This window comes from Perognathus longimembris, chromosome 1, assembly GCF_023159225.1.
Source record: "Perognathus longimembris pacificus isolate PPM17 chromosome 1, ASM2315922v1, whole genome shotgun sequence".
NCBI lineage: Eukaryota > Metazoa > Chordata > Mammalia > Rodentia > Heteromyidae > Perognathus > Perognathus longimembris.
In genome coordinates, this window is record NC_063161.1 from 8,915,248 (window position 1) to 8,941,655 (window position 26,408).

Here is a 26,408-nt window from a genome sequence, read left to right on the forward strand (position 1 = left end):
GACATACAAAAGGGACACCTTCAACATGTTCACATATATGCAGTGTTACAAAAACTGCTATTGCAGTCAAATCTGCAACAAAACAAAAAAAAAATGCATAAAACCAAAGTTCTCCCGAAGTCTCTACAACCTATGTCTCCAGTGTTAGAAATTATGCGACTGTGAAATACCCAGATCCCTCAGTCAGTTGTAAATGTAATGCCAACAACTTAAAGTAGGGGTGGGGGGAAGCATTTTTCAGCCTCATATGAGAAAGTACAGGATACATTTGTGGACAGTTGCATGGAGGCAATGTGAAGTCTTGTACCCCAAGTCTTGCATTCCAATGTATATATAGCTGGTTTGTTTGTGCTTATACTAGGATTTAAACTCAGGGACTTGCTGGTGTTTCGCTGATATTGTGCCATTTGAGCCATGCCTCTAGTCCAGCATTTTGTTGATTGATGTGAGAGTGAGTTGTAACTACTTTCCTGCCCAGTGCTAGCTTCCAGCTGTACTCTTCAGATCTCAGCTTCCTGAGTAGCTAGGATTACAGGCGTAAGCCATTGGCACCCAGTTTGGTTTTGGAGTTTTTCTTTTTGTATTTGACATGGCTGCTTTCAAAGCATTCATATTCATTTCCTATGAGTTGCTGCTCTTAGGAAATTCTTTGATTTCTATGTAGGCTGACATGAGCATTCCCTATTATGTTTTCCCATCTCTGGGCCACGCTTGTGTGTTGTTTGGGGTACATAGGAATTCATTCCGCATGCACTCATGTACAGACCAACAACAATCCCACTTCTAAGCACCTTCTTATCCTATTCATAGTTAATTTTTGAGCCAGTGCATCTACTTCATTCACATAATAATCTAAACATAAGCTAGTAACCTTGCTACTTCTTCAGGGCAAATAGGACTTTAATTCTTTAGAAGCCTTTGAAATTTCCAAGCTGAAAGGAATGTCACTGTAAATAAGAAACAAAACAGAAGTTACCAGCTCTGCCCTGTCTTAGCAAATCCGCTGGAAAACAAAAAGCCAAACTTATTGATATCACATTGAAATGAACTTTTAGAAGCTCTGATTGCACCTAATTCCAAATCTGTCTTACCATTTGAGAATTTAAATCCTTTTTATTTTGCAAAGCCCATGAAATCTTCATATATGCATTTATTAGGTTCTTCACTTCTTCCAGTAATTTATACATAATGAGTAGAAGTTTTTTAGAAATTTGGGTCCAGCAGGAATTGTGTATTTGATTTATTGTTATTGTGCTGTTACTGGAGCTTGAAATTGGGGCCCAAGTGCTTATTGTTCCTTAGCTTTTTTGCCCAAGGCAAAACTCTACCACTTGAGCCACACCTCCATTTCCATCATTTTGCTGATTAGTTGGAGGTAAGAATCTCACACTTTCCTACTCAGAGTGGCTTCAAACCACAATCTTTAAGAACTCAGTCTCCTGAGTAGCTAGCATTATAGACATGAGCCATTGGCACCCCACTTTTTATATTTGGCTTTTTTTTTAAGTTGAGATTGGGCTGGGAATATGGCTTAGTAGTAGAATGCTTGCCTAGCATGCACGGAGCCCTGGGTTTGATTCCTCAGCATCACATAAACAGAAAAGGCCAGAAGTGGCGCTGTGGGCTCAAGTGGTAGAGTGCTAGCCTTGAGCAAAAAAAAGCCAGGGACAGTGCCCAGGCCCTGAGTCCAAGCACCAGGACTGGCAAAAGAAAAATAAGATCTTCCTTAAAGAGCTACCCATTAGGGACTGGGAATATGGCCTAGTGGCAAGAGTGCTTGCCTCATATACATGAAGCCCTGGGTTTGATTCCCCAGCACCACATATATAGAAAACAGCCAGAAGTGGCGCTATGGCTCAAGTGGTAAATTGCTAGCCTTGAGCAAAAGGAAGCCAGGGACAGTGCTCAGGCCCTGAGTCCAAGGCCCAGCACTGGCAAAAAAAAAAAAAAAAAAAAAGAGCTACCCATTAGAAAAAGTAAAGCACACACTAGTTTTCTAGCTTAGATTTAGTAGTAAATGCAAGAAATCTTATAGTAATAATGAAGCCCCTCCCTAATCAAGGGACTATTTCATGTATTGGTGTACTTGTCTTAGAAGGTCATTTAGCTTGTCAAATTAGTTTTATTTTCTGATATTTGTGTGTCTGTGGGTACTGGGGTTTGAACACAGGGCCTCCTCTTGCTTACCTTTATTAATAAGCTCAAGGCTGGCACTCTACTGCTTGAGCCACAACTCTGCTTCCATCTTTTTTTGGTGGTTAATTAGAAATAAGAGTCTGGCAGATTTGTCTCCCCAAGCTGGCTTTAAACCACAATTCTCAGATGTCAGCCTCTTGAGGAGCTAGGATTGTGGTCAAGAGCCACCAGACCCTAACTGCCAGTCATTTTTTTGAAGGAAAGCCTGGGGCTACAAGTAAAAAGCAGAAATATGTATATATGTATACATATATATGTATATATAGTTATATATATATATATAACTGAATAAGCAACTCAGCAACTCTCCTGCATACAACCAGAAATGAACTAATACTCCTTGTCTCAGAGTTAGACATTTTGACCCTCAAATAGCATTCTTTACAAACAGAAATTGCCGTTATCGGGATTTCAGTGTTTGAGATTGGATTTTCAACGTTTTAATTTTCAGGGATTTTAGACTTACAGGGATCTTTTAGGATTTCCACATTCAGGATTACGGTGTTGAGGAGCGTGTCTTTTAGGATTATAATCAGCACTAGTCAGTAGGCCCAGAGAGTCTCCAGATGGTGTCGGGCTGAAGGGAGGTTGTTGTTCACTTTCCACACCTGCCATGTCTGTCTTAGTCGCTGCTGGGCCTGGCAGGGCGCCCAGCATAGAGGTGTGCTTAGCGAACATCTGTGCACCAAGTGACAGAATGAATGAGAGAATGAATAGCCCATCTGGCTGGAAATGCAGAGTGCTTGGTGACAAGGCACGAGCCCAGGGGCATGTGACAGGTGGCACCCGTCACCAGGGACCAGCTTTGCTCCTCACTGCTTACCCCTCTGAATCCCCCAGACCCACTGCACCCCAGGAGGAATAAGTAAGGGATTCTCAACATACCTGACCCTCCTCCCTTCACGAATGGCTTCTCGGGCCCTAAGCACTATTTGGGCAGAGACTGTGTGAATCACCCTTTCCTAAATGTCACAAGGTAGACTGGCCTAAGCTGGGGATCCGTGACAGACACCGGGATAGGAGCCCCAGTGTCTCCTCATCTGCCCTTGGTTATTGAGAAGCTGGAAGAGATACCCCGGGTGTGAGTAGAAAGAACACCCCTCCTATCTTTTGAAAATAGTCCAGGTCCTTCCCAGCCCAACTGAGTCCCCACTTCTGGGAGTGGGCCCTCCCCCACTCATAGAATTTCTCTCTCTCTCTCTCTGTCTCTCTCTGTCTCTCTCTCTCTCCCTCTCTCTCCCTCCCTCTCTCTCCCTCTTTCTCCCTCTTTCCCCTCCTCCTTCCCTCCCTTTCTTTCCTTCTTTTTTTGGTGCCAGTTCTGGAGCTTGAACTCAGGGCCTGGGCCCTGTCCTCGAGCTTTTTTTTGCTCAAGGCTAGCCCTCTCCCACTTGACCCACAACTGCTCTTCCAGCTTTTTGCTAGTTAATGAATGCAAGATAAAATTCTCCCACATTTTTCTCCCTGGGCTGGCTCTAACCAGCAATCCTCAGATCTCAGCCTCCTGAGTAGCAGCTAGGGTACAGACATGAGCCACCAGCAACACTCTGACCGGCATGGAAGCTGCTCAGGTACGTCAGTGTAACCTTCAACCACTTCCTAAATGTTCAGCCCTATCCTCGGCCTCGATTCATTAAAATCTGTTGCATGAGTGAAATGAGAAGTTGGCACATCTTTGACAAAAGCTCATGGGTCCCCGTCTCAGTCTTGGGCTGTGACCTTGCTAGCTAATCACCTTAACATCTCTCTGTAAAATTAAGGATCATTTATTTTCTAATTCTCCCTTATTTTCTAGTAATGTATTTCTAGTAATATATCCTGGTCCTGGAGCTTGAACTCAGCCTGGGTGCTATCCCTGAGCCTCTTTGTACTCAAGGCCAGCGCTCTAACACTTGAGCCACAGCACCACTTCCAGCTTGTTTAAGTAGTTTGTTGGAGATAAAAGTCTCATTGGGAACTTTTCTGCCCAGACTGGCTTCGAACTGCTCTGCAATCCTCAGATCTAAGCCTCCTGAGTAGCTAGGATTATAGGCATGAGCCACAGGCACCTGGCTTAGTAATGGTTTAGTTTTGTTGTTTTGCTTTGGTGTTGGAACCAGGACTTGAACTCAGGGCCTGAGCTTTCCCCATGGGAAATGAGTGGGTTCCAAAATAAAATTACATCTCAGACTGAAGATGGGGCCATGGTGGCTTGGTCTGCATTCCTTCAGAGGCCCCATGAATAATCTTGAGGACCCAGGCGGGACGACCCTGAATAGGTTTACTAGGACATCGTTAAAGAAAAAATGGTGGGTGGCAGCTAGAAAGAGGGCGTCATGTGTACTCAGTTCTCTGGGCAGGACTGAGCGAAGGTTTTATAGCGTGGGATCGTTTATGGGGTTTCTCAGGAAGGAGTGCGACTATTTAACTGCTGGGGAGAGAAAGAGGGGGGGCACACCTGAGAGAGGCTAGGGGAGGAAGTGGGGAAGGCAGGAGGCAGACAGCTGGCTGGGCCAGGAGTTGGGAAGAGCCACAAGGAGCAGAGGGAGAGGCCCAAAGGCAGAGTTGGAGCAGGAGGGAGGAGTGGTGGGAAGATGGCTCCTCTCCTGCCTACTTTGGCATGGCCTCAAGCAAGGGCCCCAGCGAGGATTTGGATTTCCTTCATAGGTACCCCAGATGACATTTTCTACAAATGGGCCCCGTCAGTCTTGGCCCACACGGACTCCTAGATTTGAGTCTGGCTACCCTTCTTTCATAGCCAAAGAAACCAAAACTCAGTCATGGGATTTGGCCAGAGTGTCACCAGTGACTCTTAGAACCCCACTACCCCGTTCAGCTCTCCACCAACCAAGCCCAGAGCTGGGTGACTGCTTTGTGTCAGATATTACGGTTGATGATAATTATTCAGGATATGACAAGTATTCACACACCAAAGGATTGGTTGTTTTGGGGTGGTTTTTTTTTTTTGAAGGTGTATCTTTTTTTTGTATATTAAAAAAAATGTTGTTATAAAGGTGATATACAGAGGGGTTATAGTTACATAAGTAGGGCAGTGAGTATATCTCTTTTTGGACAATGTCACTCCTTAACTCCTTCCCTTGCTCTCCCAGTTTTCCCCTCCCATCTCTACCCACAAGTTGTTTATTTTCCACAAAGTACCACTGCTGCATTTGTTCACCCTTTGTCCCTCCATTTCTGTGTCCCCTTTATCCTCCCAAAGACAGATAAACAAGACAGAAAGAAAACAAAAATAACGACAAAGAAATAACCTCTTGTTTCCATTTCCTGGAGTTTGTTTCAATAAACATTATTTTATATGACCAGAGGCACATAGGAATTGTGCCTTTGTGATCTTCCCCTAAGAATATCCTCCTTTGGTCTTACTATGTGTGAATGCCTAGAGTCCTATATAATTTATCAGTGTCCCAATGTATTTTAGATCTAGCATGTGTCATTTGTCTTTCTGAGCTTGGCTTACCTTACTTAACATTTGTTCTACGTCCATCTATTTCCCTGCAAATGACATTATTTTATTCTTTCTAATGGCTGTATAAAATTCTGTTGTGTATAGGTACCACATTTTTGGGATCTCTTCATCTATTGTAGGGCAACTAGGCTATTTCTGTAACTTGGCTATTGTGAATAGTGCAGCAATAAACGTGGACATGCAAGTATCTCTAAGGTATGTGATGTTCTGGGCAGATGCCCAGGAGTCATAGGGAATATCTATATTTAGGGTTTTTTAAATTTTTATTAATTTATTTTTATAGTGAGACCAAAAGAGGATAGTCTTAGGAGAGAATCACAAAGGTACAACAAATACCCAAATGCCTCTTCATATGTATATAAAATAATATACATACTGAAATTAACTCCAAAGATATGGAAACAAAGGATTCTTAATTGTTTTTCTTCTGTTGATGATTCTGTTTTTGTTACCTTACATACAAGGGTTTTAGCTTTTTGAGGAACCTCCAGACTGCTGTCTAGAGTGGCTGTACTATTTTACATTCCCACCAACAGTGCAATAGGGTTCCTTTTTCCCCACACGCCTTCCAACGTTTGTCGTTGTTTGAATTCCCAGTGTTGGCCAATCTAACTGTAGTGAGTGAAATGGACTCTCAGAGTTGTTTTGATTTGCATTTACTTTATGGCCAGGTATAATGAGAATTTCTTCTTTTTTTTCTTTCTTTTTCTTTTTTTGCCATTCTCACCTCTTCTTTTGAGAAGTCTCTCCTTAATTTCTTTGTCCATTTAATGATTGGTTTATTAGCTTTGAGAGGAGTTAGTTTCTTGAGCTCCTTGTATACTTTAGATATTTGGCCTTTGTCAGATGTATTGTTGATAAGTATCTTTTCCCAGTCTGTTTGTTGGCTGTCTTTCTAGTTTAGTAATTATATCCTTTGCTGTACAGGAGCTTTTAATTTTGATGTAATCCATTTTGTCAAGTCTCCTATCTGCTATGTCCCTGGGGCTCCTTTTCAAACAGTTCCTGCCTATGAGTTCTACTGTTCCTCCTGCTCCCTCTGCAGTAATTTCAGTTTCAGGTCTGAGGTTGAGGTATTTGATCCACTTTGAGTGCCTGGTGACCAACAAGGATCTACTTTTAGTTTCCTGCATATGGATGCCTGGTTTTCCTAACACCAGTTTTTGAAGAGGCTACTTTTTTTCTCTTCCACTGTAGCTGTAAATATATGGTTTTATTTCCCGGTCTTCTAGGATTTTCAAACACTAGGAAAATAATATAAAATGCAGAGGAAACCATTCATAATTATTCTTGTGAATATTTACATGAGCAAGAAAATGAGAGCAACAGAAGCAGGAAATAAAAGATCCATGTGCAGGATTACAGTTTTTAAAACCTCAGAGCGACAACATTTACACAGCAGGAAGGATAGGCCACACTTCAAAGTGTAAAGAGGTCTCCCTGATGCCTTACTGTGCATAGGCACTCTGATGAATTTCAGAACAGCTAGTGGGTAGAATCATTTAGGAGAAAAGAGAAGAGGAAAAACGATGATTTATTAGGACATCATTTAAGAAGAAAATGTGGCTTGGCACCAGTGGCTCATGCCTATAATCCTACCTACTCAGGAGACTGAGATCTGAGGATTGTGGTTCAAAACTAGCCTGGGCAGGAAAGTCTGTGAGACTCTTATCTCCAATTAATTACCAAAAGCTCTCAGTGAAGGTGTGGCTTAAGTGATAGAGCACCAGCCTTGAGCAAAATAAAGCTCAGGGACATAGGCCCTGAGTCAAGCACTGGTACTGGCATGAACACACACACACACACACACACACACACACACACACACAGAATTCAGAAGTGAAAGTGTGGATCAAGCCACAGAGTGCCAGCCTTGGGGGGATAAAAATCCCTACACACTGAGTTCAAGCTTTAGTAAACACATGCAAAAAAAAATAATAATTAAGGGCTGGGGATATGACCTAGTGGTAGAGTGCTTGCCTCGTATACATGAAGCCCTGGGTTCGATTCCTCAGCACCACATATATATAGAAAAAGCCAGAAGTGGCGCTGTGGCTCAAGTGGTAGAGTGCTAGCCTTGAGCAAAAAGAAGCCAGGGACAGTGCTCAGGCCCTGCGTTCAGCCCCAGAACTGGCAAAAAAAAAAAAAAAAAAAAAAAAATTAAGAGGTAAACCAGATAGCCGGGAGAAATCAACCAACAATGTATAAGGTCCTGAAAAGGCACTGAGAACTTCCCGTACAAGAGGGGGTCGGGGGCCTCTCTCCTTCTGGATGGAATCTGGTTGAGCAGGTTCCTGTGACATCCTCCGTGTGTGTTTGTGTGTGTGGGGGGGGGGGGGGGGTGCTCTGAGCCACTAGCTACAGGGTGGGGACAGAGAGGTGACCTGACACGGAGCTGACCTTTCCCTAGGGCCTCTCCTGCTCCTCACTTTAGAGGCTGGCAGGAAACAAGACCTGTCCAAAGTGCAACAGCTGCGGTGTAGGTAAGGGACTGAGGCGAAGGAGCTTTGCTACCAGGGTTGGCAGGCCCTCCCAGGACTAAGGAGCTCTCTTGGACCTCCCAGTTGGCAAGTCTCTGTGCAGCTCCTCTGCCAGCGTTTGGCTCCCACTCTGGTTGCCTTTGACTAGGCCAGAGGCCCTGGGCCTCAGCGTGCCTTCATCCGTCCTGCACGCAGGGATTCTGCATGCCCACGTCTGGAGGGAGGCTGAGGCCTCTCCATGGTTCCCTCCAAACAGGCACTCAGAAGCTTTTTTCTTGCAAGAGTTTCTGGAAGAAAACACACACATATACAATACAATTATTATGTGCCAATTTTTTAATGTGTGCCAGTGTTGGGGTTGAACTCAGGGTCTGGCCACTGTCCTCTAGCTTTGTCACTCAAGCTTGGTGCTCTACCATTTGAGCTATACCTCCACTTCTGGCTTTTTGTTGGTGGTTTATTGGAGATAAGAGTCTCATGGACTTTCCTGCCTGGGCTGGCTTCAAACTGTGATCCTCAGATCTCAGCCATCTGTGTGGCTCAGGTTAGAAGTGTGAGTTACCAGCACCCCTTGCATCTTTCAAAGACAGTGGTCCCATCAGTTAGGACAGGATCCCTCCTACCCAGGGCCCTCCTGCTGATGGCCCCCTCTCCAAACACCATGGTCACACTGGGGCTTAGCATTTCCAAGTGGGGGTCTGATGGGATGCGATCAATCAAGTCCAGAACACAGTATCTCTCTAAAATCAGGAAGGCCCTCTTCCCAATAGGAGGGTTTTAAAAAGCCTTGAGGAGGGGCTGGGGATATGGCCTAGTGGCAAGAGTGCTTGCCTCATATACATGAAGCCCTGGGTTCAATTCCCCAGCACCGCATATACAGAAAACGACCAGAAGTGGCGTTGTGGTTCAAGTGCCAGAGTGCTAGCCTTGAGCAAAAACTCCAAGTTGGACTGCGCCCCTCCCCCCCCCAAAAAGGCTTGAAATTTAGGGGAAATTTTCTTTAAAGAAGGCACGGCCAGGCCTGTACAATACTGGCCTCCGCTAAAGATCATTTGATCCTACTTGTACAAATTGGTCCAAATAGCTACATCCTGAGGGCCATCCCTACAGTCTCCACCACACACACACACTCCAGTTCTGTCTTGACTCCCACAGGTCCTAGTTCAAAGCCCCCTCCCCTTCTAGAATCCAGTCCTCACCTTGTGCCGCAGCCTGTCGCAGTGGTAGGTGCATTCTGCCACCAGCTCCTCCAGCTCCCGAGCCTTGTCCCGGAGCTCCTCTGCAAGCTCTGCCCTCGTTCCCTCCTTCAGTTGCTTCAGGTCATTCGAGAGAGCCACCACGTCCTGGCTCAGGGAGATGACAGCCACCGCCCCTCCCAGCATGCGTGCATTTCTTGTCATGGCCAAGGCCGTGCCCTCAAAGGCCTTCTGCACCTGTCTGCTGCTCTTGACTGAGACTTGGCCGGTTTTCAGGAGTTGCTTGGCGGCTTTGGCCAAGTGCGGATGGGCTTGGGTGAGGCGGTAGGCTTGGGCATTCTTCCTGATGTTGTCCACGGCATTCCCACAGTCGTAGACAATCTTACCCACAGCTGTGACATAGGATGTCTGCCCTCCTCTGGCCTGCAACTTCCAGTCATCGGAGGCCACCAGGCTGTTGGCTTGAGCTTGGGCTTTTTTATTTCGAGAATTTTCCAACACGTTGCTCACAATATTGGTGATCCCGGCTATGGCCCCCAGGCCTTGGCCAGCAGCTGTTAGCATGAGACTTCCTCCTGCCGTCGCCGGGGCGAGGGCTAAACCTAGGATTGTCATGACCCCGGAGACCACGGCGGCCGAGTTGGATACCACCTTGCTCTTGGTGACTGTCTGGTGGTTTGTGTCGATCTCGTCTGCAAGTCTGCGGAGCTTCTTAATGGCCCTTTTTTGATCCTGTTTCCATCTGGGGAATTCTTCCAAAAATGTTTGGTCTCCAGCTGACAGACCTTCATCTTGTAGCTCCTCAGCTTCACCCAGGGGCCCCTCATCTTCTTTGTCCCTGTGGATAAGGAAAAAAAAAAAAAAAGCCCAACTGTGCATCTAGCCCTGTGGCCTCAGGGATGTCCTATCTTTACCAACTTTGAACCCGAGGGAGGATTGATAGGGAATTGGGGGGAGGAGGGGGAGACAGAGTGCACAAATGTACATGGGCGTGTCAGCCCTGAGGCTAGAACTCAAGGCCCAGGCACTGTCCATGAGTCTTTTGTTCAAGGTTAGCACTCTATCACTTGAGCCACAGAGCCACTTCCAGTTTTCTGGTGGTTAACTGGAGATAAGTCTCACAGACTTTCCTGCCCAGGTTGGCTCTGAACCACGATCCTCAAAACCCAGCCTCTAGAGTAGCTAGGATAACGGGTGTGAGCCCCCGGAGTCTGGCTCCTGGAATTCTTCTCATGCATGGAGCTCAAGGCCCTGTGGTTTTTCATAGACACTGGGAAACTGAGGAAACCTCTCAGTCCATCACATGGTGACAAACCTGTTCTGCATCTCCCTGTGGAGCTGCCTGGAAAGTTCCAGGGTGTTACTGAGAAGCCTAACCTTTGCAGGAAGCCACAGACCTCCGGAAGAGAAGCAAGAGGTACAGGGGACTCTAGACAGCTGAGCGGGAGTGGCAGCAGTCCTGAACAAATAGGTGGGGCAGGCCCATTCTTCCGCGGGGTCATTGCTGTCTGTGCTTAGAGGAACAAGAGCTCTGTACTTCCATGCAGGGAAATGCTGTCCTGCTCAAGAGAAGGAATGTGGGAGAGGTGGAGGGAGAGGTCTGGGAGGAGGAGGGGTAGAGGTCAGATGATCGGAAGGAATAGGAGACCTGTGTGTAGAGGTAAATCAGAGGGCGGAGGAAGCCTGATTGTAGACAAGATCCCCCCAGGTGGACAAACTTGACATTAGCTCCTACGGGTGTGCCTTCACTCCTCACTGTTCTTGGCCCCTTAGCAGATGGGATTGGTCCTGCATGGAAAAAAAAAAAAAAAAACGGGGGACAAGGGGCTTCCGGCCCCTCCTCCCTAGCATTTGGTAGGACAGAGTAGAGAGGGGTGTTGGAAAGCCCCAAGACCAGCAATAGGAAGGGCAAAGCGGCCCCTTCTGTCTCCCACATTTCCTTCAGGATGAGAGGAGGCTGGTGACAGCAATGGTACCCAGGTCCAAGGTCCTCAACAAGAGAGCAGAGTCTCCTGCTTGCTTCACTCTTCAGCCCAAAAAGGAAAGAGGACTCTCCCAAGGGACCATGCGGGTCCAGAAGGAGCTCAGATGTCAGCGGATACCCAGCTCCCTTCCTGCAGTTGTTCCCCTGTACCATGGGAGGAGGGGGTCTAGGACCCCTGCGGACACCAATCTCCTCAGGTGCCCATGTGACTTTTAGAAAATGGCACCATATTTGCATATACTCTACATACACCAGAGCCAAGCCAATGGACACTTGGCTTCATGTGTTTCTTTTCTTTCTCTTCCTCCTCTCCTTCTCCTTCTGTTTCTCCTTCTTCTCTATTTTTTCCTCCCTTTTTATCAGCTAGGGAGCTTGAACTCAGGGCCTGGGCACTCTCCCTGAGCGTTTTTGCTCAAGGTTCCTTTGAGCCACAGCTCCATTTCCAGTTTTAAGAGTCTCAAAGACTTGTTGAGGCTGGCTTCGAGCCGCCATCCTCAGCTCTCAGCCTCCTGAGTAGCTAGGATTATAAGCATGAGTCACCAGTGCCTGGCCTATGTGTTTCTTAATTAAACCAAATGCTTCATATGTACCCCAGACCCTCCTTCCTTGGGCAGCCATGTTGCCCAGCTTAGAATGAAATCAAAGTCTAGTTCTATGAAACTCTGCACAGACAGTTCACCTAGTTGCTTGTCCAGGCTGTGCTGGGTGGTGGTGGTGGTAAGTTGCTGGACTCATAATTAGCTTTTTTTTTTTTTTTTTTTTTGGCCAGTCCTGGGCCTTGGACTCAGGGCCTGAGCACTGTCCCTGGCTTCTTCCCGCTCAAGGCTAGCACTCTGCCTCTTGAGCCACAGCGCCGCTTCTGGCCGTTTTCTGTATATGTGGTGCTGGGGAATCGAACCTAGGGCCTCGTGTATCCGAGGCAGGCACTCTTGCCACTAGGCTATATCCCCAGCCCCATAATTAGCTTTTAATCCATTAAATCAATTAACACTAAAGAGCTTCCTTGGTGGGTCCCTTTCATGAGACTCAGAGGACGGGGGCCCCACGTGGGGGATAATTCCTCTTCATGAAGTTCCATGGCCAATGCCAACACACCTGAATAAATCTTAACAGGCGTTCAAAAATATTTAGTTAAGCTGACGGAGTCTGTTTTTTCTCCCTAGGAGACTATAACAGAGACCGGGAGAGGTGAGTTGTACCTGGCAGCCAGTTACTACGGCACTCGCTCCTAATTCCAAAGACACCAGAAGCCTTCAGAGACCCAGCCCTCTCCCCCATGGGGCAAACCATGGGTTACCTTTGCAAATCGATGCCAGCCTCCAGTTGTCTCTCTGCCTGGGTGGCAGGCAGTTGCTCCTGCACCAAATCCATGTTCCCACACGTTAAATGGTCTTCTGGTTAGAAATGTGGAAAACAAAATTATGATATACGTCATATACCTTATGAAATTTAATCATTACCGAGGTTATAGGTTATGCAAAATTTAAATAATAATAAAACACATGGCAGGCTGTTTGCTAGCTGTTTGTTTATTTTTATGTTTTGTTCATCATGGGACTTGAACTCAGGGCCTGGGCACTGTCCCTGAGCTTTTTCACTCAAGGCTAGTGCTCTGTCACTTCAGCCACAGAGTCACTTGTGGTTTTCTGGTGGTTAATTGGAGATAAGAAACTCAGACTTTCCTGCCCAGGTTGGCTTAGAACCGGGATCCTCAGATCTCAGCCTCCAACGTAGCTAGGATCATAGGCAAGAGCCGCCAGCGCCCAACCCAGCTGTTGTTTTTAAATGTTAGTTTGAGATATAACGTACAGTAATTACATAAAATGAAGTACTCAGCTCAACAAATTTTAATATCTACTTTGGAAGATGGGAAAGGATGCCACTTTGGCTTAAGGATTATATTTGACTAAAGGTGATTATAAAGAAGCAGATACAGTAGCTCGACTGAGACCTAGCCCTGTACATACTGCGTTATACTAAGTGACTGATGGGTAAGTATCACAGACTATGTGGAAACGCCAGGCAAAGGGGCGGCACCAGTCCTGAGCAGGACAGGAAGCACAAGATTTCATCAGGCACAGAACATTCTACAGTTCAAAGCTTCTCAGTTGTTTCTGGAATTTCCCACTTAATATTCTTGACCATAGGGGCTGGGAATGAGGCTTAGCAGAAGAGTGCTTGCCTTGCATGCATGAAGCCCTGGGTTCGATTCCTCAGCACCACATAAACAGAAAAGGCCAGAAGTGGCGCTGGGGCTCAAGTGGTAGAGCGCTAGTCTTGAGGAAAAAGAAGCCAGAGACAGTGCTCAGGCCCTGAGTCCAAACCCCAGGACTGACAGTACATACATACATACATACATACATACATACATACATACATATGACTAATTGTCTGTATACCAGACAATTGCCACCTAAATCAAGATCTACTCCTCCCCTTAGTAATACTCCAAAGCTGATCACACTCTGACAGGTAATTACCATTAGAGTCCATTGATTAGTTGGCTTATTCTTCAACTTCATACAAATTGAGCCATTTAATTGACTTCTTTCACTCCATGTAAGGTCTGTGAAGTTCATCTACATAGTGGAAGTTCTCAGTTCTAAAAGCTATTATAGTTGGCTTGGCGCCGTTAGCTTAGTGCCTGTAATCCTAGCTACTCAGAAGTTTGAGATCTGAAAATCAAAGTTTGAAGCCAGCCAAGGCAAGAGATTATCTCCAATTAGCCATCAAAAGGGGAGTAGTGGAACTATGGCCAAAGTGGTAGAGCCTTGATTTAAAAAGCTCAGGGAGAGCACCTAGACCTTGAGTTCAACCCTAGCACTGGCACTAAATATGTGTGTATGTGTGTGTGTTTTAATATATATTACATACATAATATGTTATATAATGCATTATATAGCTACACAATTATAATATATTTATATAATTAAATACTATATAGCAATTATATACAATTACTATTATATAGTAATAGATAGTACTATAATCAAGTACTATATAATTATTACTAAATTAATAACTTTACATAATTGTGACATAGTATTTAATTATGTAAATATACTTGATTTATCTTTCTTCTGTTGATTGTCGTTATTTGAATTGCTTCTTGTCATGGGCTGTAGTGAGCAAATTGACTATAATGATTGAAAGCTCATTTTGACAGGATAAAGCAGCTGTGCAAATTATATATTCCCAAGGACATAGTCCTACTATGTTTGATTTTGTGACTTATAATGTTAAATAAAAATGACAAGATGTGGGCTGGGGATATAGCCTAGTGGCAAGAGTGCCTGCCTCGGATACACGAGGCCCTAGGTTCGATTCCCCAGCACCACATATACAGAAAACGGCCAGAAGCGGCGCTGTGGCTCAAGTGGCAGAGTGCTAGCCTTGAGCAAGAAGAAGCCAGGGACAGTGCTCAGCCCTGAGTCCAAGGCCCAGGACTGGCCAAAAAAAAAAAAAAAAATGACAAGATGTTATTGTTTGGGACTGAACTCCTGTACCGGGCTCCAACAGACCAATTACAAACCAGTAATAAAAGGAGTTGCTCACACTGCGCAGTACAGATTGGGAAAAATGAGGCACAGGGAACAGCGTCCAGGAATCACCAGACCAACACTGTAGCCAGGACTAGCTTGATTAATAGCACCTAAGCACTGTTTTCTTGGTTTTAAGCCTTATGCTCCCTCCTGAGCTGCAACATGTAGTTTTTTTTAAAGGCAGGGAGCAGTGCTCCCTCTGACCTAGCCTACTTGGCCAAATAATTCATGTGCTCTGGAAACTGAGCTAAGATGTCCTAAAGAGAGTTATCCTGGGGCGGGGGAAGGGGAGGAGATGGGAAGATGATTCCTCTTGGCACAAAGCGTGTTTAATGGGGAAAAAATAAAATTTATCTCAAGGATGGATACATGTCTTCAAGGGACATGTAGCTGAGCCCCTCCTTGGTTTCAAGGCTGCTCAGACATCAGCCACCTATCCAAGCTCAAAGAGTAGGCCAACCTTGAATCTCCAGACCCAGTTAATAAAACAGGGATTAAATGGACCTGTGTTAAGGGGACATTTATCCTCTAGTTAATCTGGGCCATACCCCAGCCTACTTTTCACTGTGAATGGCCGTGACTGACAATCTATACATACATACGTACGTACATACGTATATATAACCACATATATTCTTTTTATGATTATTTATTAATTTCCTTTATTTTTAGCAGATTAGGGCAGTCACTTGAAATGTAAGTTTTCAGTTACCTATATCATAAAATAAAAAAAATTCTCATAGGTATTTAAGCTCTATATAATTTGTTTTTGGAAGAATATGTCATTCAATTAAAGCCTTTAACTTCATTTAATTCTAACAGTTCATCATACACACAAATCTGTCAGACTAGTGTTTATCTAAAATGAATACATTTTCCCAAAAATTGCTTTTAACTGTGTATATCAAATATAATATGTTAAGTTGCTGTGCTTTTCTCTTATTCAAGCTGTATAAGCTAGATTGTTTAAAGGATCCCTGACAAGACATTAAAATTTCAGCAACAACAAATGTGTGTACAAATGTTTCCTGAAGCTTCTGATTATCGATTAGAATTTTGTGAAGTGGATTGTGACTTCTAAAGGCATTAGAGTACTTTAATACTGTGACTTTGTAATTGAAATATTCCATTCAATATAATTAAAAGCATTTCTCTTTTTCTGACAACCATCTCTGCCGGGCTTAGCTCTACCTCCGTCCGTGTGGAGGTCCTGGGCCTCTCTGCCTCTTCCGTGAACCACATATATTCTTGACCATGGATAGCTGAAACCTTGGTAGAGCATTGGCAGCTGGTGAGTTAGATGCACCCACTCCCCAGTCTGGTCGCCATCTTGCCTGTACAAGCAGAGGCCTTTCCCCCTTTGAGGAACTAGCAGGATTGCTGGTAAGTAAAAGCTATGCAGGGCCACCATGACTTTAGTGAAAGACCTCTCTTTTATAACTATGATTTTTTTTAAATGGTTAAAAGTTAAGGATGAGGAAGGCACAAATCTAAACATCCCCTTAAAATGAACTAAGATTTGTGTGCATCCATTCAGTCTCCTCTAGAATAATTTTAAAAGGCTAAATAGGATCCGTTTCAACCAAGATAAAATTCTTACCATTCTTAAAGACAAGCTCGTCCATTCAGTCTATTCTGTCTGAAGTGCTTTTATTTTCTATGTAAAGAGGGAGCAAGAGGCTGGCCTCTGGAGACCGGAGACACCCTCTCACCAGGATGTGGTCAGAGCCGGGTGGGCGGGCCTTGTCTGCGGGGATCAGCATGGTGGGAGGCATGGGCTGTTGGGCTGCTTAAATGATTGTATAGATGTCTTTCTTTCTTCTCCTTTTCTTTTTTTTTTTTTTTTTGGCCAGTCCTGGGCCTTGGACTCAGGGCCTGAGCACTGTCCCTGGCTTCTTTTTGCTCAAGGCTAGCACTCTGCCACTTGAGCCACAGCGCCGCTTCTGGCCGTTTTCTGTATATGTGGTGCTGGGGAATCGAACCTAGGGCCTCGTGTATCCGAGGCAGGCACTCTTGCCACTAGGCCATATCCCCAGCCCTTTCTTCTCCTTTTCTTAGAAGCAGACCTCGTGCCCCGATGGCAGTATTTATACTGACCACGTCCTTGACAGTTCTCTCTTTGGGTGCATGTTAAAGAATTGGGGACAATCAAGGGACAAACTTCGTTTTGCCTTACAATAGTATATGACCAAACCTGATCTCTTAGACTCTCTTAGGACCTCTGGCCCAAAATTCCAGTCACAACTTTGGCCATCTAAAAATTAAATAATTTTTCAGGCATAAGTCACTAGCTAGTCTAACAAGAAAATATGGATTCTGCGGCTTTGTTAGCAATTATAGGAAAGAAGTGTTTTAACAACAACAAAACAGAGATTTAAAAAGATCTATTATAATTTCTTTTAAAAATTCAAAAGTGCTAACGCTGTCTGATGTCCCCTAAAATAAGTTCTAACTGATTAGTTATAAATCTCTGGAAAAATAAATGACTTAATACACACTAATGACATTTTTTTTTTTCTGGGTATGTGATTCTATTTGTATCTACTGGTCTAAGTCTACAGTGAATCCTAAAACAAAGTGGGGCAAAGCTTAGTCTGTCCCTGACTTCCAGAAAAACAAATGATGACCTACCTGTGGTCATTTTAATCTCTACATTTTTCTTAGCTCATCATGTGTTTGCCAAAATTGATAGGTTTGACACGCTTGCTTAAAACATTTGTACGCCTATGTGTGAGCCATAAGATGACTCTTAGACTGAAATTACAGAGATGTTATTGACTCCCTTTAGGTAGCTAGTCTTTGGGTGTTTGTTTGCCTCATTTAAGAGTTAACTTTCAAGATCTGGACTAAAGAAAAGAAAGACATGAAGGTTGGAGGCATGGCTCAGTTGATAGGGCACTAGCCAATGAGCTTTAAGTGTCCGGTATTGAGTTCAAGTCCCAGTCTCGGACTAAAAACAAAGAGAGGTAAGACGTCATTTAACTCAAGTAGCCACTGAGACCACCACTAAGATTTACAAAAGGGATCCTCAAGTTTGGTTATTTAAACAAATGATCTTAATCTGTTTCATTTGGTCCGAAGTGTAATTTGGACTCAACCTTCTTTTAGAACATATTTGGGTCTATTAAAAATGTGATGGTTTTTGTAAATTGTTATTAAAAGAAACAATAAAATTGCTTTCTTCCTAGCTCTTCATTAAGAATAAGACTACGACTAGCCAGAATAAGACTACAACACGCCCATAATCCTAACCACTCAGGAGGCTGAGATCTGAGGATCATGACTCAAAGCCAGCCCAGGCAGGAAAGTCTGTGAGACTCATATCTCCAATTAACCACCAAAAAGTCAAAAGTAGAGCCTATAGCTTAAGTGATAGAGTCCCAGCTTTGAGCAAAAAAGCTCAAGCACCGTACCCGGGTCCTAAGTTCAAGCCTCAGGACCAGCACAAAAATAAATAAATGAAAGACTGCTAAAAGTTATCTTATTGGGGAGAAAAAAAGCAATTTTTGTCTAAATTCAGTAATTTTATCAAAGTTGTTTTATTTTTATTTTTTAATTTTTGGCCAGCCCTGGGCCTTGGACTCAGGGCCTGAGCACCATCCCTGGCTTCTTCCTGCTCAAGGCTAGCACTCTGCCACCTGAGCCACAGCGAACCTTCTGGCCGTTTTCCATATATGTGGTGCTGGGGAATCGAACCGAGAGCTTCATGTGTACGAGGCAAGCACTCTTGCCACTAGGCCATATTCCCAGCCCATCAAAGTTGTTTTAAATACAAACTTAAAAGAGATTTTTTTAAAAAGAGGACCAATAAACAAAAACGTGTATAAAGGGCTGGGGATGTGGCTTAGTGGTAGAGTACTTGCGTAGCATGCATGAAGCTCTGGGTTTGATACCTCAGAAACAGAAAAAGCTACAAGTGGTGCTGTGGCGCAAGTGGTAGAGTGCTAGCCTTGAGCACAGAGAGGCTCAGGGACAGAGCCCAGGACCTGAGTTCAAGCCCCAGGAGCAGAAAAGAAAAAAGAAAAGAAAAGAAAAGAAAGGAAAGAAAGGAAGGGAGGAAGGGAGGAAGGGAGGGAGGGAAACATACACATATAAAAAGGTATATTTTGAAAAAGCAAAAGTATTTTTAAAGTACTTCTAGATAAGAAAGGATTTTATTTTATATAGTTTAATCCTAAGGAAATGACCCTAAATCAGAGAGGAGATGGCTTCTGGGCCCTCCTTAGGACCACCATCAAATCCCAACTTGAAGTAATTACTGAAGACTGCCCATCCCTGGGCAGTTGTGAGAGGTGGGAACTCTAGGAGGTGATTAGGTCATTGTGATGGAATCCAGGGAGCTTTAGAAAAACAGAGACCAGAAAGTACATATGCATGTTCAGAACTTCTGTCTTGTCATGTAATATCCTGTATTGCCTTGGGACTCTGCCAGCAAGAAACACATGGTCAGAGCAGCCCTGGGCCTTGGCCCTTCAGAGCCAAGTCAAGATAAACCCAGATAATCTCCCCCCACCCCCAGCCCCAGGGCTGGACTCGGTCCCCGAGCTATTTTGGTCAAGGTGCTCCACCGCTTGAGCCACAGCTCCATTTCTAGCTTCTTGGTGATGAGTCTCACGACTTTCCTGCCCAGGTTGACTCCGAACCTTCATCTTAGCCTCCTGAGTGACTAGGATTACAGGCAAGAGTCATGAGCACCTGGATAAGATAACCTTTTTAAACTATTGCCCAGCCTGTGAGATTGTGCGGCTAAAAACAGAAAACTGACTAATACAGACATCATGAAGGCATCCACGGGCCTGATCTCCCTTGTGGGTTAAGAAGGATGATTCACGCTAGAAAACAGACTATAGGTTTATGAACCAGAAAAACGAATAGGTTTGGCTTCTTTTTTCCTCTTTGAGTGGCTACAGCACTCTTCGAGGAACAACCTGTGGTGGAAGTTCCTCGAATGTTCTTCAGAGGACACTCAGGGCAAGTATTCCAACTTAATTCTGAAAACAAATCCTCAGAGACAGTTGGTTCCCACAGGCTAAGTAAGGGTTCAGTCCCACAAGACTAGCCACACTTCAGATGCCAATCAGAAGTCCCCCCAAACTTCTCACCGACAGGCTACAAATGAGAATTCCTAACACTCCATTGTCAGGATTTGATAGATTTATGAAATCGCCTCATGGAATTCAGGGAACACCTAGTAGACTCATTTGCTAGAACAGGATTTGCAAAGGCTGCAGATAAAATGCCAGATGAAGCGGGTGTTGGGAGCTCACACCTGTAATCCTAGCTACTAGAGAAACTGAGATCTAAGAATTAAGGTTTGAAACCCACCCAAGTAAGAAAGTCTATGACACTCTTACCTCCAATTAACCACCAGGAAACAAAGTAGAGCTGTGGCTCAAAGTGGTAGAGCACTAACTAGCCTTGAGCTGAAAATCTCAGGGACAGCACCCAAGCCCCAAGTTCAAGCCTACACACACACACCAGATGAAGTGGTATGTACGCAGGGTCTGTGGGGAGGAGGGAACAGAGGTATTCCCTAAGCCCCTTTCTCCCTGTGTCTCTTTAGAGATCTCCTTGTGTTCAACAAGCAACCTGAAAGCTCTCCAAGCCCTGAATTTCAGGGATCTTTATGGGGGGATATATTTTGCCAGCATGACCAATTGTGAATCCACTCTCTTTCCCTCTTACCCCCTCTGAAGTTTCCATGTGTCTAGCCATGGTTTGTCTCTCAATGACCAACTCCTGTCCAGGAGTCTACAAGAGCCACTGCCTCACCACCCAGGAAACACCAGGGGATCAGGAGCTCTGGGTCAGATGAGTCTTGGAAGCTCTGTATTGCTAACTGGAGTCCAAGACCAGGTCTTAGATAAAAAGAGCCTCCTGGTGCCCCTCTCTGCAGACTTTACAAGCTCCATGGAAGGAACCAGAGGCAGAGACAAACACATGCATTTCTATTATATCTCACTTTGCAAGAGAAGAAGCAGGGGAAACCTCAGGAAGGCATAGCAGTCAGTAGAGCCAATTCAGGTGGTAGCTTGGACAGGGATGTAAGAATAAAGAGAGTGGGGGTCATGGGAGCCCATAGACTTTCCCAGTGCAGATGGGGTATGAAGGCAGAGTTAGGAACAACTTCAGACTTGGATCATGAAAAAGTGCTATCACAAGGGTCCCTGCATAGGAACCCTTATAGGAAGGGTGGGCAGATTGTTGGCTGGCTATGTGTGGTATGGGGTGTAATGGTTCAGTTAGAGGCTGCATTTGAGAGGTCTGTTAGCCATCCACATGAGGTAGAAGAGACGGTGGCTGGATGAGTTCCCTACTGCTGGGAAATTGATGTTGGTGGTCATCAGAAGGCCATGGATTGGGGCTGGATGTAGTGATGCACACATATAATCCAAGCTACTAAAGACACAGAGTTAGGGAGATCTTTGTTTGAGATTAGATTGATCCTGGACAAATGCAGGACACCCTATCTGAAAAACAAACTGAAGCATAATAGAGCTGGAGGTAAGGCTCAAGTGCTAGAACACCAGTCTAGCAAGTGTAAGGCTCTGAGTTCAAACCTCTGTTGCAGCCAGGATAGATAAGTAGATAGACAGACAGATAGATGCCAATGGTTAGATGAAAATCCCAGGGGAAGAGTAATAATAGGAGCAAAACATAGTCCAAGGAAAACAGAGCCTGAGTAGTTGAGAAATCGGGTAGAGGGTTGGGAATGTGGCTTAGTGGTGGAGTGCTTCCCTAGCAAGCATGAAGCCCTGGGTTCAATTCCTCTGTACCGCATAAATAATTTTTTTTTTAAATCAGGTAGGCTGAGAATATGGCCTAGTGGCAAGAGTGCTTGCCTCATATACATGAAGCCCTGGGTTCGATTCCTCAGCACCGCATATATAGAAAACGGCCAGAAGTGGCGCTGTGGCTCAAGTGGCAGAGTGCTAGCCTTGAGTAAAAAGAAGCCAGAGACAGTGCTCAGGCCCTGAGTCCAAAGCCCCAGGACTGGCCAAAACCAACAACAACAACAAAAAACCCATCAAGTAGAAGAGGAGGAAACAGCAAGCAATGGGTAGAACAGAGTGACATTTTGGAATCCAAGGGATGTTCAGATGTGATTGACAGGTGTGTGTGTGTGTGTGTGTGTGTGTGTGTGTGTGTGTGTGTGTGTGTCAGATGTGATTGACAGGTGTGTGTGTCTAAAGATAGAAACCAAAGGCTCATTCTTACTTTTTTTTTCCCAACATCAAGGCCATTTTCTTCCCACCTTCCTCCCACAAAGGCATGGCTGATTTTGCTCAACAGGAGTGTGTGGGAGGGGGAATTAAAGGGGAAGCACACCTTCACAAACTGGAGATGTATCTGTTTTGGCAATGTCCAGAAAGGCAGCTCTGCTTCTCTTCATGCTTCCGACGGCAGGGAGTCCAGCTGGGAATGGATGCTGCTTCTCCCTACAGAAGATAGACAGACATTCGCTTCCATATAATATCCTGTGCATTCGAAGCTCGTCTCTGGTCCTTACCAACTCACAGATTTCAAGAACCATAACTCCTGCCAGAACTTTCTCTTTCACTATCCAAAATGCCTAGCTTAGCTACTCTTAAAGTATCTACCTTGTGATTTTTTTCCCAATTGTAAAATTAAATTCATAACCATAAAATTACAGGGTTTAAAAAGTGATCTATCTGAAAGAAAGGATCCCCCAACCAGATCAGAAATGAAGTGCAACTGAGTGCTTCCCTCAAGAACCGCACCTGAACCAGCACAGTTCCTACTTGGTTTTGCATAGGAGCTGAGCCGGGCCCCCTCCCTAGCCCATAAAGCTCCTCACAGCCTGGGATTTGAACCCTGGTTATCCTGGAAATAGCTCTTGTGTCCTGAGCCAGGCAGCCAGAGCCCATCCCTGACCACCGTGTACTTGAGAGGTCTAGGAGGCTGCCCTTCCTCTCTCCTCTGCCCGCCACCCTCCTGGGGGCCTCCAGGGAGAAGGTACCCCTGAGCTCTGCGCTCACCTCTTCAGGAGCCTGTGCTGTAGCTGAGAGCTGGGAGCTGCGTCTGGGCCACACAGAGCAAGAGGCGACAGCAGCTCAGCAGTTTCCCATCAGGCCACGGTCCCGCGTAGAAGCTTGTGAACACGTGGCATTGTGAAACTGGGCTCAGGTTGACTGCTCAGCTGGGAGGCAGCTGGGCATGGCAAGTGTCAACTTCCGGTGAGCCCCAGGCTTGTCCAGAAACTGGTGCTTTTGCTGCTATGTCTTCCCCTCCCATGTGCACCCCTGAGTAGGAGAGTGGGGTCAAAACCCATGCCTGGCCGGGGGAACGTGGCTTGGTGGTGTAGGGCCTGGCTGGGAAACACAAAGCTCTGGGTTCCAAGTCTCCCACTTCCCTTCCCAGCTGTGTCCTTACTGCCCAGGAGGGGTGCTGGAGGACAGGGGGCCGTTTACGATGGCTGCACAGTGAGCAGCCCCCACCCCCGGCCTTGATGCCCCCATCTATGAAACAAGAACAGAGCTGCCTCAAGAAGCCTATGAATAAGTGACAGCCAACGTGGTAGCTGTGACAATACTTAAAAAGAGAAATCCTAGCCAGGCGCTGGGGGTTCATGGCTACCCAACTACTCTGACAACAGCCCAGGGGCTGTGTCTGGAGCCTCCGGGCCAGGCCAGGGTACCATTGACCACAGTGGCCCTTGTGAAATAAAGGCCCCCAAGATGTTCTGTAGCTAAACACTACGAGACAGAAAACCCATGCTCTGGCTACCGGGTGCTGGTGGCTCATGCCTATAATCCTAACTACTCAGAAGACTGAGACCTGGAGAACAGAAAAGTCTGTGAGATTCTTATCCGCAAGGAACCACCAGAAACCCAGAAGTGGTAGAGCACGAGCCTTGAGCAAAAAAGCTCAGGGACAGCGCCCAGGCCCAGAGTTCAAGCCCCATGACCAACACAAGAAAGAAAGAAAAGAGAAGCGAAGAGAAAGAAGCACATTCTCTGTAACTCAGAAGACAGGAAGTATGATGGGCTCATTCACCTGCCCTCCCTCTGTGGACTCCAACCCGACAGAACAGCTGCAAAATGGCTGCAAGTCCTTTGTGCTCCCAGAACGCGTAACCCACTGCTGGGCCCAGTCAAAGCTTCAGAAAGGCTGTTGAGCAAACTCAAGTCCAGGTTTTCTATTCAGACTTCTTCCTAGCTTGGCATTGGTGGTTCACTCCCATAATTCTAGCTACTCAGGAGGCTGAGACCTAAGAATCGAGAGTCCAGACTAGCCCAGGCAGGAAAGTTCATGAGACTCATCTCCAATTAACCGCCAAAAAGCCACAAGTGGAGCTGTGGCTCAAGTGCTAGAGCATCAGCCTTCAATGAAAAAGTTAAAGGACAGTACTCAGGCCTTGAGTTCAAACCCCAGTACACACACACACACACACACACACACACACACACACACACACCACACACACACACACACCCCTTTTTCTTTCCCCTAAAAGCCTTTCTTGGGCCATATGTGGTAGCTCATACCTGTAATCTCAGCCCTTTGGAGTTGATGGTTGGAGGATCCCAAGTTATAAACTCCAGCTGAGGCAAAGGTAGTGAGACCCTATCTCAAAAACAAAAGCAAATTTGGAAGAAAAAAAAACCAACTCTGCAGCCAGATGCCAGTGGCTCACGCCTATAATCCTAGCTACTCAGGAGGCTGAGATCTGAGGATCAAGGTTCAAAGCTAATCTGGTCAGTAAGCCCTGTGAGACTCATTTTCAACTCACTACCTCCAAAAAAGCCTGTGGTACAGCCGTGGCTCAGGTAGAGTGATAGAAGGAAGGTCAAGGACAGAGCCCAGGCCCTGAGTTCAAGCCCCACAACCAAGCCCACATACACAGAAATATGAAAGGAACAGGGGTGTGGCTCAAGTGGTCCAGCACTTGACAAACCCCTGTATGGCCCCCAGCCTTGTCTGGGAACGGCATAGGCAGGGCCCTTGGACCACCCTGGTGCTAGTCTCTCTCGGTCCTAGACATCTGGCTGACAGCCCCGGGAGGCCCCTTAGGCTCAGTGCTACCTCAGCCCTCTAGCAGGTGCAGACTTGTGTTTCTGCCATGATCTTTCCCTTTCCTTGGCACTGGCTGCTTCTCTCTGCCATCCAGGCCCCAGCAAGAGGACTGGGGACGGGGACAAACACGATCGGGTCGTATTCCTCATCTAACTAACCATTTTGTGCCGCTGTGGTGGAGCAGGCCTAGGGGACTCAACCAGCCACGAATCCACACTACTTGGCTAGTGTGGTGGTGCATGCTTGAGTTCAGTGTGAGTTTGGGACTACCCACCGCAGACTACCCGAAACAAAATCAAGTTTGTAACGGAACGAGTGCGCAGATCTTTTCCCATCGTTATTTCCTACATGAGTAGTAAGTCATCTAGAAATGATCTCCAGTGCGGGGGCGCGTCAGCCATGCCATTTATGTACAGTTAAGGGACTTGGGTTGGGGTTCTGGGATGGGAGGAGTCCGGATGCTGTGCTCCCGAGGGACAGGCAGGAGGCCGGCACACAGCCCCTGAGGGCACTCTACAAATAGCATCTCCTTGAGTGTTACCATTACCGACAGATCTCCTCATTCTGTAACCATCAGAATTATAAACAAACACAGGCATGCAGGTCCACACACCCGGATTCCGCAGGCTTGCTTAGAACAGGGGGTTTGAGGCTAGGATGGAGGCGAAGGGCCATTTCCTGTTAGTTCGCCTGTTGCGAGGGACGTGCGCATGCCACGCTCACACAGCACTTACTTCGGGACCACCGGCTCTCTTGGGTGAGGAGCAGCTCAGGCCTTGCCCAGGGGCCCAGAGGATCCACAGGCTGAAGCCCGGCCTGGGCAGTGACTGCACTCCCCGCCCCTCCCTCGCCCCCGCCCATCTCAGCTTCCAGGAACTCCTCTGCTTCTCCCTGGCTGCCGGTCAGGCCGAGTGAGCTGGCGCTGCCAGCGGGTACAGGGTGCCAAGTGTAACAAAAGTTCCCTCCCCACCCCCGCCTCCAGGCCTTGACGGGGAGCCGGCCCCAGAGGGGCCCAGCTGGGTGGAGCAGCATCAGTTACAAGTAGAGACTGGAGCCCTGAACTTGACCAGGGCGGACCACAGGGCCCTGGGGCTCGTGGATGGGGCAGCTTCCCCGAGTCCTGTACGCCAGGGGTTAGAGCGAAGGTTCTCTGTGTGCTGAAGACACAGGACTGGATGTACTTAGGAGAGCTGAGAGGACCTGGGGGAGCGTGTCACCCCCACCCCCAATCTCCGACAGGCAGGCACAACCTGCAGTGAGCCCTAGCCTGCCAATACCATCTCCAGGCTCTGGAGAGGCAATAAACATGCCCAATGGAGGGGGTGGGGGAGGGGGGGAGACAGAGTAGAGAAAGAGGAGGGAGGGAGAGAGGGGAGAGGAGGGCCCAGGGGCTGTGCCTTGGGACTGAGTGGGTGATGAACCTGATTTCAACCTCCCAAGGGCTGGCTGGAGATAGGGATTTCTGCTTCTCAGAAATCAGGCCCGGTCTCCCGAGAAGAACACACCAGG

At 46.3% G+C, this 26,408-nt stretch overlaps 1 protein-coding gene across 6 annotated transcripts; it reads right to left on the minus strand.

The window, feature by feature from the left end:
* Positions 1 to 7,775: 7,775 nt before the first annotated feature.
* On the minus strand, positions 7,776 to 25,728 carry LOC125358776 (apolipoprotein L6-like). 6 transcript variants are annotated; one of them, XM_048356255.1, is made up of 6 exons: positions 25,634 to 25,680; positions 22,862 to 23,125; positions 22,191 to 22,300; positions 12,617 to 12,710; positions 9,339 to 10,173; positions 7,776 to 8,426 (listed from the first exon to the last, which is right to left on the minus strand). In XM_048356255.1, the coding sequence occupies exons 3-6, from the start codon at positions 22,252 to 22,254 to the stop codon at positions 8,400 to 8,402; spliced, it is 1,020 nt and encodes a 339-aa protein (XP_048212212.1). In that variant the 5' UTR covers positions 22,255 to 22,300; positions 22,862 to 23,125; positions 25,634 to 25,680; the 3' UTR covers positions 7,776 to 8,399. The 6 variants fall into 6 exon arrangements, with proteins under 6 accessions (XP_048212212.1, XP_048212175.1, XP_048212194.1 ...); XM_048356218.1 differs by having other exon boundaries at positions 12,617 to 12,713; positions 25,634 to 25,677; XM_048356237.1 differs by lacking the exon at positions 22,862 to 23,125 and having other exon boundaries at positions 12,617 to 12,713; positions 25,634 to 25,728.
* Positions 25,729 to 26,408: the final 680 nt, after the last annotated feature.

Bases quoted from the DNA above. Each gene is read 5' to 3' on its own strand.
- LOC125358776 (XM_048356237.1), bottom strand. From the start codon at position 22,254: ATGAAGAGAAGCAGAGCTGCCTTTCTGGACATTGCCAAAACAGATACA. The intron at 10,174-12,616 runs GTAACCCATGGT...CCTTATCCACAG, and splicing joins GCTGGCATCGATTTGCAAAG to GGACAAAGAAGATGAGGGGC. The intron at 8,427-9,338 runs GTGAGGACTGGA...GTTTTCTTCCAG, and splicing joins GCGACAGGCTGCGGCACAAG to AAACTCTTGCAAGAAAAAAG.